Source organism: Orcinus orca, chromosome 13, assembly GCF_937001465.1.
Source record: "Orcinus orca chromosome 13, mOrcOrc1.1, whole genome shotgun sequence".
NCBI classification, from domain to species: Eukaryota; Metazoa; Chordata; class Mammalia; order Artiodactyla; family Delphinidae; genus Orcinus; species Orcinus orca.
This window is the reverse complement of record NC_064571.1, coordinates 80,619,624-80,635,771: the sequence shown is the minus strand read 5'-3', so window position 1 is coordinate 80,635,771 and position 16,148 is coordinate 80,619,624. Positions and strand designations below refer to the sequence as shown.

General features: G+C 41.3%; 1 protein-coding gene and 1 long non-coding RNA gene across 5 annotated transcripts in view; one reads left to right on the top strand and one right to left on the bottom strand.

Moving 5' to 3' along the window:
* The window catches only part of NBAS (NBAS subunit of NRZ tethering complex), a 341,400-nt gene that overhangs the window by 90,006 nt on the left and 235,246 nt on the right, over positions 1 to 16,148 (bottom strand). For all 4 annotated transcript variants that reach the window (XR_004485944.2, XM_004274869.2, XM_033437419.2 and 1 more), the window contains 2 exons: positions 14,213 to 14,463; positions 12,686 to 13,020 (listed from right to left, as the gene is read on the bottom strand). Coding sequence is in view for 3 of the 4 variants with exons in the window: in XM_004274869.2 (XP_004274917.1) it covers positions 12,686 to 13,020; positions 14,213 to 14,463 (586 nt within the window). In the remaining variant the exon portion in view is untranslated. The remainder of the gene's footprint in view (positions 1 to 12,685; positions 13,021 to 14,212; positions 14,464 to 16,148) is intronic.
* The window catches only part of LOC125960762 (uncharacterized), a 308,514-nt gene that overhangs the window by 141,051 nt on the left and 151,315 nt on the right, over positions 1 to 16,148 (top strand). The gene's annotated exons all lie outside the window — the stretch shown is intronic.

Below are 16,148 nucleotides of genomic sequence, written 5' to 3'. Positions count from 1 at the left end.
TTAAATACAGTTGACTGATCTTGGACAAAGGAGCAAAAGCAATACAATGGAGCAAAGACAGTCTTTTAAACAAATGGTGCTAGAACAACTGGACATCCACATGCCAAAACAATCAATCCAAACACAGACTTACATCCTTTACAAAAATTTACTCAAAATGGACCATATATTTAAATGTAAAACACAAAACTAAAAATTCCTAAAGGATTACATAAGAGAAAATCTAGATGACCTTGAGTGGGGCTATATAACACCAAAGGCACAATCCATAAGAAAAATAACTGATAGCTAGACTTCATTAAAATTAAAAACTTTTGCTCTGCGAAACACAACGTCAAGGAAGTGAGAGACAAGCTACAGACTGAAAGAACTTATTTGCAAAAGATACATCTAATAAAGTACTTTTATATAAAATATACAAAGAACTCTGAAAACAACAATAAGAAAACAAACAACCCTAGTAAACAATGGGCCAAATAAAAGACATCTCACAAAGAATATATACAGATGGCAGGGCTTCCCTGGTGGCGCAGTGGTTGAGAATCCGCCTGCCAATGCAGGGGACAAAAGTTCAAACCCTGGTCTGGGAAGATCCCACATGCCACGGAGAAGCTAAGTCTGTGCGCCACAACTACTGAGCCTGTGCTCTAGAGCCCATGAGCTGCAACTACTGAAGGCTGCCTGCCTAGAGCCTGTGCTCCGCAACAAGAGAAGCCACCGCAATGAGAAGCCCATTCACCACAACAAAGAGTAGCCCCCGCTCGCCGCAACTAGAGAAAGCCCATGTGCAGCAACAAAGACCCAACACAGCCAAAAATAAATAAATAAAATAAACTAATTTTTTTAAAAAAGAACATATACAGATGGAAAATAAGCATATAAGAAGATGCTCTATATCATATACCCTCAGGGAAATGCAATTAAAACAACAGTGAGATACCACTACACACCTATTAGAATGGCCAAAATCCAGAACCCTGACACCACTAAATGCTGACAAGGATGTGGAGCAACAAGAACTCTCATTCATTGCTGGTGGGAATGTAAAATGGTAAAACCACTTTGGAAGGCAGTTTGGAAGTTTCTTACAAAATTAAACATACTCTTACCATATAACTGAACTCCTTATTATTCATCCAAAGGAGTTGAAAACTTACGTCCACATAAAAACCTGCACATTAATGTTTACAGCAGCTTTATTCATAATGACTTAGAAGTGCCAAGACGTCCTACGGTAAGTGAATGGATAAATAAACTGGTATATCTACACAACGGAATACTATTCAGCACTAAAAAGAAATGAACTATCAGGCTATGAAAAGACATGGAGAACTGCAAATGCATATTACTACATGAAAGAAGCCAATCTGAAAAGGCTATGTAGTTTATGATTATATGAGCTAGAGTCTATATAAATAAATAGACTATATGACATTCTAAGAGAGGCAAAAATATGGACACAGTAAAAAGATCAGTGGTTGCCAGGGGTTAGGGGTGGGGCATGAATAGGCAGAGCACAGAGGATTTTTAGGCAATGAAAATACTGATATTGTAATGATGGATAGATAATACATGCCATTGTACATCCGTCCACACCTATAGAATGTGCAACACTAAGAGTGAATCCTAAGGTAAACTGCGGACTTTGGGTGATAATGATGTGTTAATGTACGTTTATCAATTGTTTAAAAAAAGAAAGGTACCTTCTAGTGAGGAATGTTGATAATGGGGGAGATTATGCATGTGTAGGGGAGGGGCAACTGGGAAACCTCCGTACCTTCCTCTCAATTTTGTTGTGAACCTAAAACTGCTCTAAAAAAAACAGTCTTAAAAAATATATGGGGGGCTTCCCTGGTGGCGCAGTGGTTGAGAGTCCGCCTGCTGATGCATGGGACACGGGTTCATGCCCCCGTCCGGGAAGATCCCACATGCCGCGGAGCGGCTGGGCCCGTGAGCCATGGCCGCTGAGCCTGCGTGTCCGGAGCCTGTGCTCCACAACGGGAGAGGCACAACAGTGAGAGGCCCGCGTACCGCGGAAAAAAAAAAAAAAAATATATATATATATATATACACATATATATATATATATATAGGAATGCCACTTTCCACTCAGGAATAGGAGCTTCAGAAATAGTGTCTTCTGAGACAAATGTGCATTTGATATATATCCTTTCAATTTAAAAACTTATGAAGAAGATCAAAAGATCTTCATGCATTGCTGTAATGTATACTCTGATAATTATACATAAAGATCGATGTGGAGATATACATTTACCAGTAATTAGAAATAGAGGTGCATGTAGTTTATTTGTCTTTAAAGTAAATGTCTTATCTTGAATAAACTAAAATCCATTTACTTACATATAAAAAAAGAGTATGTATGTATTATGGTAGTACGTCAGCTTTGAGTTAAATATTTTTCATACTTTTTACCATTTTTCCATTTTGGTTTAAACTTCAGTCTTTTTATAAAACCTTATTATAAAGTCTTATAAAGTGTCTAAAACCTTATTATATATAAAAGTATCGGTAGGCAGAATTATGGTCCCCAAATATGTGTACATCCTAATCCTTGAGATCTGTGAAGACGCCACCGTACATGGCAAAGGGACTTCGTTGATGTGATTACTGGTACCGTCCCTGTGACGGGGATAGTATCCTGGATTATCCACATAGGCTCCCCTCTCATCATATGAATCCTTCAAAGTGAGAACCCTTCCTGGCTTTGGTCAGAGAGAATTATGTGAAGACAGAGAATCAGAGAGATGCAACGTTGCTGGCTTTGAAGATGGAGGAAAGGGGCCATGAGCCAAAGAAGGAAGACAGCCTCTCACCATTGGATTCTCCCCTGGAGCCTCCAGAAAGCAGTACAGGCCTCCCTGCACCTGGATTTTAGCCCACTGAGACACTTGTCTGACTTTTCACCTACAGAAGTTTAAGATAATAAATTTGTATTAGGTCTCTAGGTGTGTGATAATTAGTTACAACTGCACTATAAAACTAATACATGGAGGTGATTTTTTTTCCCTTTTTAAAAAAAAATTTTTTTTAAGGAGGAACACATAAATTGTGTCAAGGTGAAGGTGATTTTAATTGAAACACATGAAATCCAGGTTATTTGAGGAATAAAAAAGAAATGAGGGATGAAAGTCTTGGAGGATATATGGTATTTTTATTCCATGTCCCAAAGAGCAAGGAAGGAAGTGGTTCTATTTCTTGTTGTTACAGAAAGGAGGACAGATCAAAGGGGCAGACATGGACCCCATTTAAGAGAATAACATAAACGTATCCAATAAATGAAAAAGTTGCCTCAGAAAATAGTGGGCGCCTGTCTAAGGAAGAAGGATTATCATTTGCTGAAGACCTCTAACACTAAACAGATAAGACGAGGACTGGAATTCTGACTCAGCTACCAACTTGCTTCTGACCTTGAGCAAATTACTTAACCTCCAACCTTCAGTTTGCTCATTTCAAACTGAGATGTAATACCTACATTGCAGGGCTACTGTGATGATTACTGGAGACAAGGTCAAGTGGAGAACCAGCGCCCGGTACATAACCAGGGAACGAGAAATGGGCGCTATTACTGCTATTATCACATAGCGCGTACCGTGATTTCCGTAGATGACAGATAATTCCTAAGGTCTTATCATTTATTTTTAGCCGGACATTCATTTAGTATGTGTGGCAGGAACCATTTTCTCCTCCTTTGCAGCTCCCACCTAGGCCCATAAAGCAGGAAGTTCCCCCGATGGGTCCCGAGAAGGTAAGTCCTGCCCCTCTCTTCACCTGTCACTCCTCGGGAGAGGAGGAGTGACAGCTGATGACATGGCGGGAAGAAACTGATTATGGGTGGCTAGTCCCCTCCCTTTCTTTTTGAGATCTGCCTGTGAGGAGAATACACTTTTCTTCTGCTCTTGTCCTTTCAGTGGTAAACGTTGGTGAGACAAAAGGGTAAACCGCGGACTTCGGTTCCAGAGAAGCATTATCTGTCCAATACATTCATATGGCTATGGAGCGTTTGAGATGTGGCCCGTCTATGCTGACAGGTACTGTGAGTACACAACAGATGGCAAAGAGTATGCAAAAACAAGAATGCTAAAATATCTCATTCATATTTTTATACCGATTACATGCCAAAATGGTAATATTTAGGACACTGATTACATGCTGAAATGGTAAATATTTAGGACAATTTCACCTATTTTGTGTTTCTTTTCTTAATGTGACTACTAGAAAATTTCAAATTCCACAAGTGGCTCACATCACAGTCCCATTAGACAGCACTAATCCAGAGGCCACCTCTCTGGGTCCCATGAGTGGGAATCAAGTTGGGAGGCAGCCCTTCTGAGAAAGCACACATGCTCTCCAGATCTATCCTTGTGCTTGGCAGGGTTGTCTGAAGATCTGGGCAGGGAGCAAGTACGAGGAAGGCTGACTGTGGAAAATCAAGCCATGGTCGACACTCCAATCCTCCCAACAATAAAGTGACTTTAGTTTCTATCTAGCTGATCCCTCTATCTCTTAACTGATTGCAACTTGGGAAGACAGGATGCTATTTATTGCTCTTTCCCCATAAAACCCCAAAGGTACGACAGAAGTATTTCTATGCCCATGGAAGGAGCACAAGCATACAATTCAGATGCAAGCACAAAGCAAACGTAATAGTCCTCTCCAGGTCCTTAGGGGCACAGGTTTCAAAAACATCTACACTGATTGCAGTTGAGAGATCTACTGTAGATGGTTTTCAGCAGAAGCAAACATGGGCATGAGTGGCAAAGCTCCCCAGGGAACAGGATTCTGAGAAAGTGGGATTCCATAGCAATAAGACAGCGACAGTGGCCACTGGGACTCTTAACTGGAGGAACACAGAGCTTAAATGGGGAAACAGACATTAGGAAGGCAGAGTGACTGCAGGCAGGGACATGTAAAATAAGTCAGTCTCAGAGAGGAGACAGTCTGGATGGGTATTTTCCCTTCCTCCATATGGAGAACGCACACCGCATTTAACCCCTTCATGGGAGACCTACCCGGCCAAGCTCTAGACAACTGGTTTGACCTGATACGCTGGCAAAGCTCAACTCAGTAAGCTTTTCTCTGCCGACTCTCCTCTGCTCCCACACCAACAAGCCGCTTCCATGCTCTCCAGCATTCTAGGAATGTGTATTTGGACCGAACTAAGAACAGGATTCAGGAACCTTGCTTCACTTGGCTGTTTCAGGGCTGGTGATTCGCTTGAGTTTCCTAAATTACACAGCAATGGAGCCGACGCTGAAACTGTTTTAATTTTTTTTCTCTTTTTCTTTTAGAGTTTTAAAAAATGAGATGCATGGAAAACTTGGAGTGGGATTAACTTAACTTCAGATTTGCTGAAGAAGCTATACTCCTCAAGTGTAAGAAGGTATATTCTGCTGAAGGAACCTGATATTACCCAGACACCTAACTCAGACCTCTCTGGCTAAGATAGAGCAGAAACCAGGAATATCATCTTTGAACTTTACTTTTGTTGAACTTACGAATTTTGGATTTTGATGTAATTGAACTTTAACTAAAAGGGCAAGAGGATTTGATTTTAAGGATGTCAATTTCTTCCTGGGAATTTAATAATGAGAATTTAAATTTGGGCCATTTTAAAGCTGCTGACCTGTAATACTTGGCATATTTCTACTCTGTTGCTTAACTTCTGATGAGTTTTAATCATCATTCCAGTTGGGCAAAATGTGAGATAGGGAATAGAACAGAGAGTAGGTTTTTAGCCTAGTCCACAGGGAGTCAGAAGAGTGTGCTCTTCTGACCTATCTTAGAGTTTTCAGAAGCACAGGCTGTGCTGCTGCCACTACTGATCCCAGGAGGACATGCCACGAGACTCGTAGGTACAAGAGGTGTGGCCCCAGGAAGAGGGGACATCAGGACCAGGTCCCAACAGACCCTGGACTCCTTTCTCCCCTCACTGGCAAGAGGTTTCATTATTAAGCTGAATTAGTTAAGGAAACAAAAAGCCCATTGCCCTCTCCTCATCTTTCCATTATGAGAAGAAAACTTTCACTCCAACCAACAGGCAGAAACCATAGGAAGAGCACTTCTGGCATCTCTCCCCTCCTTATTCCTCCCCACAGGAGGAGAGCAGACTTCAAAGCCATGCGTAACGCGGCTACTCCCCGCCAGCCCTGCCTGTCCTCAGTGTGCACTCATCCTTGGCTTCCCTCTAGAATTACTTTCTATAGCAGCTCTAACCAGTCAAATTTCAAACAAGTGTGAACTTTTGTGAAAGACAGACCATTGGGTTGCAGATGCAGGCCATGCTCCCTAATTCCAGCTTTGCCAACAATATTTATTGTTGATATTTACTTTCATCTTTCTGAATTCTAAAAAGGGCTATGAGTGAAGGCGGGGTGGAACCATGATTAAGCATCATCCTCATACTCTATTGCATCCAGGCCCCAGAAAAAAAATCATCTCTTCTTTGAGCTGAGATCCTGGCCTGGGAATAAAGCTGAGGAAACCAGGTTGAAGGAGTGCCCCTCAGGAGCTGCACCCTTACTCTGAGCCCCTTCTCTTTTCTTATACGTCTCTCCCAGAGAACTCCCTGCTTAGCTTGAGTAATATTAAAAAATAAATATGTTAGCTAAAAAATTATAAAAGGAAATCTGTAGAAGGAAAAAATATATTGCGAGTTCATAAATTCAAAGGATGATATAATGATATTACCATGTACACATTCCATTTACATTTTCAAATTCTTTCTGACACGTCCACATCTGGAAAGCTGATTAGAAGTTAAACTATTTTGAGAAACTGAAATTTTAAGACAATCTTTTATGCACTTACCAGACATATCTTCATTATTATTTAAATTACAAACATTTAGGAAGCTGAAATGCTCCTTCATGTGGGCGTCAAGGTTGGCTGCCGTTTTGGAAACAATATCCTACGACAGTGGTCCTCAAAGTGTGGTCCACAAACCACAAGAGTCCATGACTCTTCCAAGAGGTCTGCAAAGTCAAAATTGTTCACCTTTTTGACTTTTACCACTAAAACATTATTTACCTTTTTTCACTATGTTGACACTTATATGATGGTGAAAAAGCAATGGTGGATAAAACTGTGGGGACTTTGCACAATCAAGGGAGTGGCACCAAAATGTACTAAGTGTCACTGTGTTCTCCATCAGCATTTCACTTGAGAATGTTCTTGATGAAGGAGTAAAAATGATTGATTTTATTAAATCTCAACCACTGAGTGCATATCTAAGTGCATATCTTAGATATCTGCATATCTAAGAACTGAGAGATACACATGAAACATCTCACTGTGTACTGTAAGGAAAAAGCATTGTGTGACTGAGTCATGAGTAGCTGAAGCAGCTGCTTTGGCACGCATTACCATTTGTGCCTGAAAGAACAACAGGTAGACAAACTAGAGCTATTCAGACGCGAATATGCGGCAAACATTTTCTCCAACGTGAACAAAGTGAGCGTGTCACTTCCAGGAAATTAACTCACAGTATTTGTTGCCAATGATACAACTGAAGCTTTCAAGCAAAAATTCGAGTTTTGGAAAACTTGTACCTACCACTGTGAGCTTGACAACTTCCCAATACTTAAAAACTCACTGGATAAGATGGGCGTTCAGAATAACCCATGTGACTTTGTTGATAACATATAATGCACTGTATCAACATTTGGATGATTTGTATAACTGAGTGAGCCAATTTTCCAAACTCTGAAAGCATCATATTCCAAATCATACATGGGTAGAAGATCCAATCAAAGTGCAATCCAAAACAACAGTTTTAATATAAGAGAGCACAGAAAGATCAAGGATAGGGTTTCTGACTCCACACTACACCTAGTCTTTAAGAATTTATCATTTGTTGAGTTTTACAGTAGCATCAAAGAACACCCAAAATTACACCATAGGCTATTAAAGCACTCCTCCCTTTTCTACCTTGTATCTGTGTAAGGCTGAAAGCTCTTCATTTTCTTCAGCCAAAACGACAAAAATTGAATACAGAAACAAACGCGAGAACCCAGCTGTGTTCTATTAAGCCAGACATGTGACTGTAAAATGATGTCACTTTCATTATTTTTTTCTTTTTGAAATGCTATATTTCCATTTTCCATCAAGAGATGCTATTCATGTCAACCTATAAATGGATCTATATATGAATTAACCTATAAATGAATTAAACAAATATTTTTAAAATGTCTTGGTTTTAATTTCTAATATGCCAAATATCAACAGATATTACATAAACAAAAGCTTTTTAGGGTCCTCAACAATTTTTAAGAATATTAAGGCATCCAAAGATCGAAAGATTTAAGAATAGCCAACCTAGGATAGTAATTATTTGAACAACCACACTGAGGACTGCCTGCTTTATACTATGCTGGGTACTGGAGCATCTGAGAGAAAAGGCAACAGCCTTGCCCTCAAGGGATTTCTAATTTCACCGGGAGTGTAACTCTCAATTATAATAATTTTACTGTAAAGAAAAGAAACCCTTCATTTTAGGTTTCTTACAGGCATGTTTTTTTTTTTTTTTGGCGGTACGCGGGCCTCTCACTGCTGTGGCCTCTCCCGTTGCGGAGCACAGGCTCCGGACGCGCAGGCCCAGCAGCCGTGGCTCAAGGGCCCAGCTGCTCCGCGGCATGTGGGATCTTCCCAGACCGGGGCACGAACCCGTGTCCCCTGCATCGGCAGGTGGGCTCTCAACCACTGCGCCACCAGGGAAGCCCCATATCATGGTTTTTAAGATAAATTTATTCTTCCAGCAAGTAGTCTAGATAATAGAATAAGGGAGGATATAGTAGCCTAGTTCAAGAATTTGAACAGTCATATGAAAAAGAGATGCCCTTATGCTGTTTCCACAGCTACAGAAGGCAGAACCAAAAAGTGGGAAATATAAGAAGAAAGAGAAAGATTCCTTATACATATGTGTGTGTGTATAAAATAGAAGCAGAGGTAGTGCCTTAATTATCAATAGAAATGCCGCTTGAAGGTCAGAGGTCAGACTAGAGAAGAGGTTCTCAAGATTTTTCCACTCTAACTCAAAGGAGATACATTCCCATCAAAAACAAATGGTAGGAGCTGAAACACAGGGTGCACGTGGGGTGGGGCGAGGGTGGTGAACGCCTACCCAGTTCCAGGTTGAAAAGCATCAGGCTTCTAGGATACTAGAAGACCTCTTCTACTTCTGTGATTACCTGGTTTTGTTTTTTTTGTGTTTTTTTTTGCGGTACGCAGGTCTCTCACTGTTGTGGCCTCTCCCGTTGCGGAGCACAGGCTCCGGACGCGCAGGCTCAGCGGCCATGGCTCACGGGCCCAGCCGCTCCGCGGCATGTGGGATCTTCCCGGACCGGGGCATGAACCCGTGTCCCCTGCATCGGCAGGCGGACTCTCAACCACTGCGCCACCAGAAAAGCCCTTAACTGGGGTTTTTAAAGAAGGATTCGGGCCAACTTAGTAGCATTTCCTAAGTAGGATGAGGATTTTCCACGTCCTTATTTTTGGATGTAGCTATACCAGCAATTGAGAGCGAGTGTTGAGTGTAAAACACGAAGGCTGGGGTTACATGCAAGCACCCCCTTATCTAACCACATCATGTCTGAACCAGGCAAACAGTGTTCTGACCTGCATTTCAGCTTTGTCGACCACTTTCCTAATTTCTAACTCACTAACTTGTTCTCTGCAAAAATGCTTCTAATGACTGAATCGGAAAAGCAATAGGAGAGCAACTCTGACCTGACTCAACTGAAACGCAACCATTCAGAATTGGAGCCAATGCACTTTAAACATGTGTATTCTTTTCCCTTCTGCATATGCATCACCTCGAATGTCGTGCAAATTCACTCTTGGCCTACATGACATAATGATGCTCCCCGGGATTTCTACAGATCCTGCTATGAAGGCGAAGTGCCTCCTCTGGCTTGTTTCATTATGGAATGGGTACTAAGTTCAGGCTTTGGGACGTTCCTCTCTGAGCTGATTGCTTACTGTTCTCGTTAGGCTCTCTGGATGTTCACCAGTTCTGTCCAAACATTTGGCTCTTAATTAAATGTGGGTAAACGTTTCAAAACTGCACACTATATATGAGTAGTATACACTTATTTTACATTTTTAACACCATGTACAAGCTGTGGCAACATCTGGTGTTTTGCAAACTTGGCCACATCCAGATGCATTTCCTTTTCCAAATGTGTCCTCTGACATGTGAGGGTTGTATTTCAATATGAATTTTACACTCTCTTTCTCTCTCTCTCTAGGATAGCACTGCGAGATTTCAAACATGCATTGTACCTAAACTTTATACTTTCCCTCTCTGAATGGAAAATTTAAAGCTTGCCAATTAATAAAATGAGAACAAATATAAAGCTAGACTAAAAATATCAAATTAATCTATCTCTCTCACTTTTCTATACCTTATTTGACTTAGTAGAAAACTACCTCTTAACATAGTTTACAGTAAAAGAATATCTTGCTGAGAATTACACCATCTGAGCTAAGAGAAAGCAATGCCACAATTAACTGACTCAATCCCTACTGGGTCAGCTATGCACCTTTTCCTCAGGAAAAAATGAACATATGTCCACAAACAACTGTGTCATACATCTTCTCGTGGTTGGAGGGCATCTTAAAGATATACAATTAAGAAACTAAGGTGATGAGAATGTGCTGTAACTTAAAGCCATCTGACTTAAAACATCATAAATACCAACTAAAACTGAGTAGACTGTACATCCAACTCCTAAGTTTGTTTAATCAGGAGTAAGTAATTGCTGTCGGGAAGTCTAGGCTGTCTGTCCACCCCGTACCGTGCTCACAATTAGCACGTGGCCCTGGCTGGCCATGCTGGGCTTCGTCTCTGCCCTCATATAAAGTATGTAAAACCTCCTTCACCCTGGGCCCCTCCATCTTCCTGGCCAGTCAGGTCGTTTGTCAAGCTCCTTCAGCCGTTTCATAGGTCCCAGCTCTGGAGCCATTTCCTTGGATTTCAACTCCGCACTTGGTTCAGCCCCTTCCCTCCAGTATGTACTTGTGGCACTGCTAGTACTTACTTGGACTCAAACCTCTTCTCATCCTTGGAGAGTCACCCAGTATTTGCAGGACTCTTGTCTTTCCCCAGACATTGTGAGGTTCCTGCCGGGCTTTCCTCATTTAGACTCAGCCCTGCTCTGGAAACATCCCGAGACAGGGTGCTCCGCTTGGACTGAAAATGCTTGGGGCTCTCTGGCCCCACTGCTCTCCCACAGTCCCTACAAAGGCTCCAGGTCCCTTGACTCTAGCTGTTTGTTTCTATGACTTCTTAGAAATAGTACCATTCAGTGGTTAAGAGCAAAGACCCTGGAATAAGCCTCCTTGAGTTCAAATTGTGGCTCCTCTATTACCAAATTAACTTTGTTGAACCTCTATTTCCTCACCTATTAAAAGTAGGATAACACTATCATCTACTTCAAGATTCCTCAGTCACTGCCTCTGCCTGAAGAAGGCAGAAGTTAACAGAGATCCCTGAGGCGAAACCACGTAGCTGGCTAAGTGGCAGGTTCAAACTTCAAAGCCATATGACTCTAAACCCGTGCTCGTTTCAAATATATCACGCTACATCCCTTTACAATCATCCTTACTTTTTTCCTTAAAAACAACAAAAATGATTATCTCCTCTTTATAGCAGTGGCTGTAAAATTTAAAACCAAGTTATTAACTAAATTCACTGAGTTACAATAATAAGGAAATGAAGTCATTGGTTATCCACAACTATTAATCTAGCAAGTTTGTTAAAACTAGCAGTCCCCACAGATGTTTGAACATCTACCTGGGCCAACCTCCAGATGAATGACTTGGATTCTTAGCCTCTACACTCAATTTTCATGATAATAATAGCTATAATAAAAATTCATGGGATAGGGTCCTGGGCAGACCTGCCAACTTGGGGGAAAGAGAAGGCAGCAGCAAAGGTAGGGAAGAGAAAATGAAAGGAAGTTCCAAACGCAATGCAGTTCAGCAGTTGAGACCAGCAGCTGGGAGATTTTCTAGGAGAGATGATGCCCCGTGTCCAGGCAATGAGAAATTCACATTTGTTGAATAGTGAGAGGGCAAGAAGGGGAGGAGAATAACCCACATTATCTATTTTGTGTGAAACTCTACAATGTTAAAGGATCGAGAGGAGAAGTTAGAGTCCAATTAAAGGGCTCAGACCTGGGCATGGTGCGGACATTGGAAATTGCCACACAGACTCACATGGGTAATTCTACCACCAAGTCATGTACTACGTAGCATTCACGTGAAACTGTTTTAAGACCTGGACTTAATCGTCGCTAAGTTGGTAGCCTGGCTCTGAGTGCAAGTAATGTGGGCTTGGCACTGGAGGTTCTTTCCACTTGTCAATTGGAAAGAACAGGATGGAATATTTACTATAAAATGCCATATTATGAGAACTATAGCATGAACAAAATGTACGTGCAAATTAGAACAGTTAAGCCTGATTTATATTGCCTGCACAACTGTGATAGAGGAAAATGATCTCCCAATTAAAATACCTCATGCTTAACAAAAAACAAAACTGCCAAACATGTAAGTATTCCCTATTTCAAGAAAGCAAATAAAAACAAAATCGACAGAATGTAAGAGCAATTTTCATTTCTTCTAAAGCGGCCAATCTACTTTAAACTCTTATCTTTTTGGTTACCTTGGTCACAGCTTTTGGAGAAAAGGTCACTGAATCCACCACAGTGATGAGGTCGCCTGGGAGGAGACGATCAAAGTACTTCATGCAGGCGTCATAGGCGCACAGCCACTCGGGGGAGGATGCCGGGACTTGTTTAACGAGGTGAGGGTCTCCAGTCCAGAACAACTTCTGTAACCAGACGGTGTACAGAGAGCTTGGCGAGAGCATGCGCCCATCCTTTTCAGGGATTCTGGGAACAAGTTTGGAAATGGATAAGATATTTTGACTTGAAAGGACTGGCTCCAATGCCTCAAGAGGATTCATGTTGTCATCTGTCAGCTTTTTGTAATTAAGACCTATCGGAAAGAAAAGGGGAAAAAAAGAGAGTAGTTCATCCCCAGATAACCGCACAGGAGCTTTCAAATACACACACAGCCCCTCTGCGTGGCTGAATGAAAAGATTTAGTTACAGCACAGCTTCGTTTGTCAATGAGATCTATCAGAAGATCTGAGTTCCAATCCCTGCCTGCAACTTAACCAACTGTGCGACCCTGAACAGGTCACTCAACTGCTGTGAGCCCCAGTGTCCTCATTTGTATCCTGGAGATGGCAATATCTCTTCACTTCTTCAATCCCCCCATGGCACCTATGTCTTCTATCAGTGCTCTCACCAAACTGCACTATATTCGTTATTCATCTAGTACCTCATCAACTACCTGAAGGCAGGGATTGAATCTTACTCCCTCTCCTCTGTGTCTAGTCCAGGGTCTAATTCAGCTACTCAGTAAACCACTGCTAAACTGAAGTAAATACTCAAAGTTGTTATGAATAGCAGATGAATGCAGCTTTGCAAGTGCCTTGTAAATTGTAAAGTATCATACAGATTTGAGAGGTATTAACACGGTTAATTTCTCAGTTATGAGCTACAGACACCATTCTAAAGATTTCCACAGGGCTTCCCTGGTGGCGCAGTGGTTGGGATGCAGGGGACACGGGTTCGTGCCCCGGTCCGGGAGGATCCCGCATGTCGTGGAGTGGCTGGGCCCGTGAGCCTGTGCTCCGCAACGGGAGAGGCCACAACGAGAGGCCCGCGTACCGCCAAAAAAAAAAAAAAAAAAAAATTCCACAATTTATCAAAGATTCAAAGGCTCTTATTTTAAGAGCCTTTTATTTTAAGTGGACCACTTTAAACATGTGGTCCACTTAAGTGAAATCCTGCCAAATTGCCTATTGGGAAGCGTCTCAGCCTTGTCATTTATGTAGATAAAATATAACCAGTGGAAGCAGGGAAAACACCTTTGGCGTACTAGTCAGAAACTTTGGATTTTAGTACCAGGTCTGCGTTAAGTCATTGTGTGACTTAAGTTTCTCCAGTATTTAATTCCCTCAACAGTAAGTAAAGGAGTTGGAGACAGAATAAAGTCTATTAGCATAAAAATACTGTGGTTTCAGTTATGCCAGCCACAATGCAGGAACAGGACTGTATATAGAAAATTGCCCTAGATTACATTTACAGAATGAGTTCAAGCAGGAAAATGATTAACTTACCTGACGCAACTACCTTAAATTTCTTTAGCAGCCGAATGTGGGTTTCTGGTTTAATGGTGTATTTCCCCAAATCTGCACAGCCACAGCTTTCCAGCAGAGTGAAATAATACAGCAGTCTTTCATGATCAAAGCCATCAATCGTGGGATAAATATACTTGACCATGTGCTTGTGAAAGGCTTCGGGACTGGTCTTCAACGTCTCGAAGAGATGAAGGGACTGGGCTCGATTTTCAATTTCTACTGTGGACAAACTGAAATTACGAGATAAAGAAAGTATGTTAAGATTGGTAAGATTTGGTTCCTTTATTAAACAACATGTTTTTTGTTTGTTTGGAAACCTAGGAAGAAAGGCTACTTCTTACAAATCCCTTCTTGCTGCCTAATCAAAGACAGGAAACCACCAGTGTGTGCAGGTAGTTTATATAAAGGGAAACAAACGTGTTTCAAATGGTACTATACGATTTTCACGTTGTCTCATGCGGGGGTCTACAGTACCCTGTAGTTCTCTACAGAGAACTGCCCAGTGCTTACTAGCTAGGAAATGAACCCAGATCTGTCACCTTCTACTATGCATTATTTATTCATATCACAAGAAAAATTTAAAACCTGAGCTTCCTATAGAAATGTAAACAAATTTATTATTTCAGGAATTTAGGAAATAGAGAAGTGAAGAAACAACCCCAACTTTTAGGCATAAATTTTATATCAGAGGCTTGAACTGACAGTAGACATAACCTTGACACTGTGTTCAAACAGAATTAAAATAGAAAAGAAGAGATACTCGCACTTTCACTTGAATTACCTGTAGTAACGAATGCCACTTGAATAAAGCGCACATCAATATTTTCATCCTGCCTTAGCTGTCTTTATAATGTTATTTTTTTTAAGTCATTTAAGGTTAAACTCTTGAAAAAAAAATTAAAGGACTTCTGCTTGGTTGATCAGTTTGTGTTTTTTGGGTGACGGGGAGGGCTTAATTTTGGTCTCATGCTTCTCCCTGGACAGAGCACAGTGCCTCCTGCCCAGCATAATCCCAATGCCCCTAGCGGGATGAGTTTCAAGCTTTCTAACCGTAAGAGGCCTTCAAGCAGCCTTTGACACTAACAGAAACTCCCAGCTTCCAGGGCTCGTAGAGTAGCAATGAAAGTACCTAGGAGCAGGAAGTGAGACCTCGGACAGGATCAAAGTTAGGTTTCATATCCTTTAAAAGCAACTCTTCTGAAATACGATACCCTGTTTATTGGAATTCCCCCTAAGTGCCAAGACATGTTTTTCTTTTACGTAAAGTTACTACACAATATACTTTAAAATTTGTATCAGGATGTGATAATACTTGGGATAACAGCAGCGATTTATAAAGTCAAAATATCAAGCAATTCAAAAATGCTCTTTTAACTTTCACTTCAAGAGAAACCCTATTTTTCTATTAAGACACGGTTTAAACATTTACAAAAATATCCCTGTCTATAAAGATGTCCCAGAGTATCCGTCTATTCATAACCTGCTTTAACTATCTAGTACTTTGCCTGTCTCCCTCACTACACCATGCACCACCTGATGGCAAAGACGATACCACATCTTCTTCAGCTTTAGCTTCTCAGTACCAAGCACCAGCGTGTGGTACAAAGGAAACACTCGACACGTGTCTTATGAATGCCAAATAGACGGGAGAATGAACAAAAACTTAGGTGTCCTCTACGGACAAGGCCCTGTGCTCAGCACTGGGGAGGGTATAGAGTTACAACACAGAGCTCTCATCCAGCAGTTGCATTATACATACTTAAAAAACACTGCAGAATAATGGTGTGGGCTGACAAAGGACATGCAATTATATTCCAGTTACGAGTGGGGTCACTAAAGCTGTCATTTCAGAGGAGGTAGATATCGATGACACCAGAAGGCTTATTGAGAGAAGTACTTGAGCTTGGTATTGTAG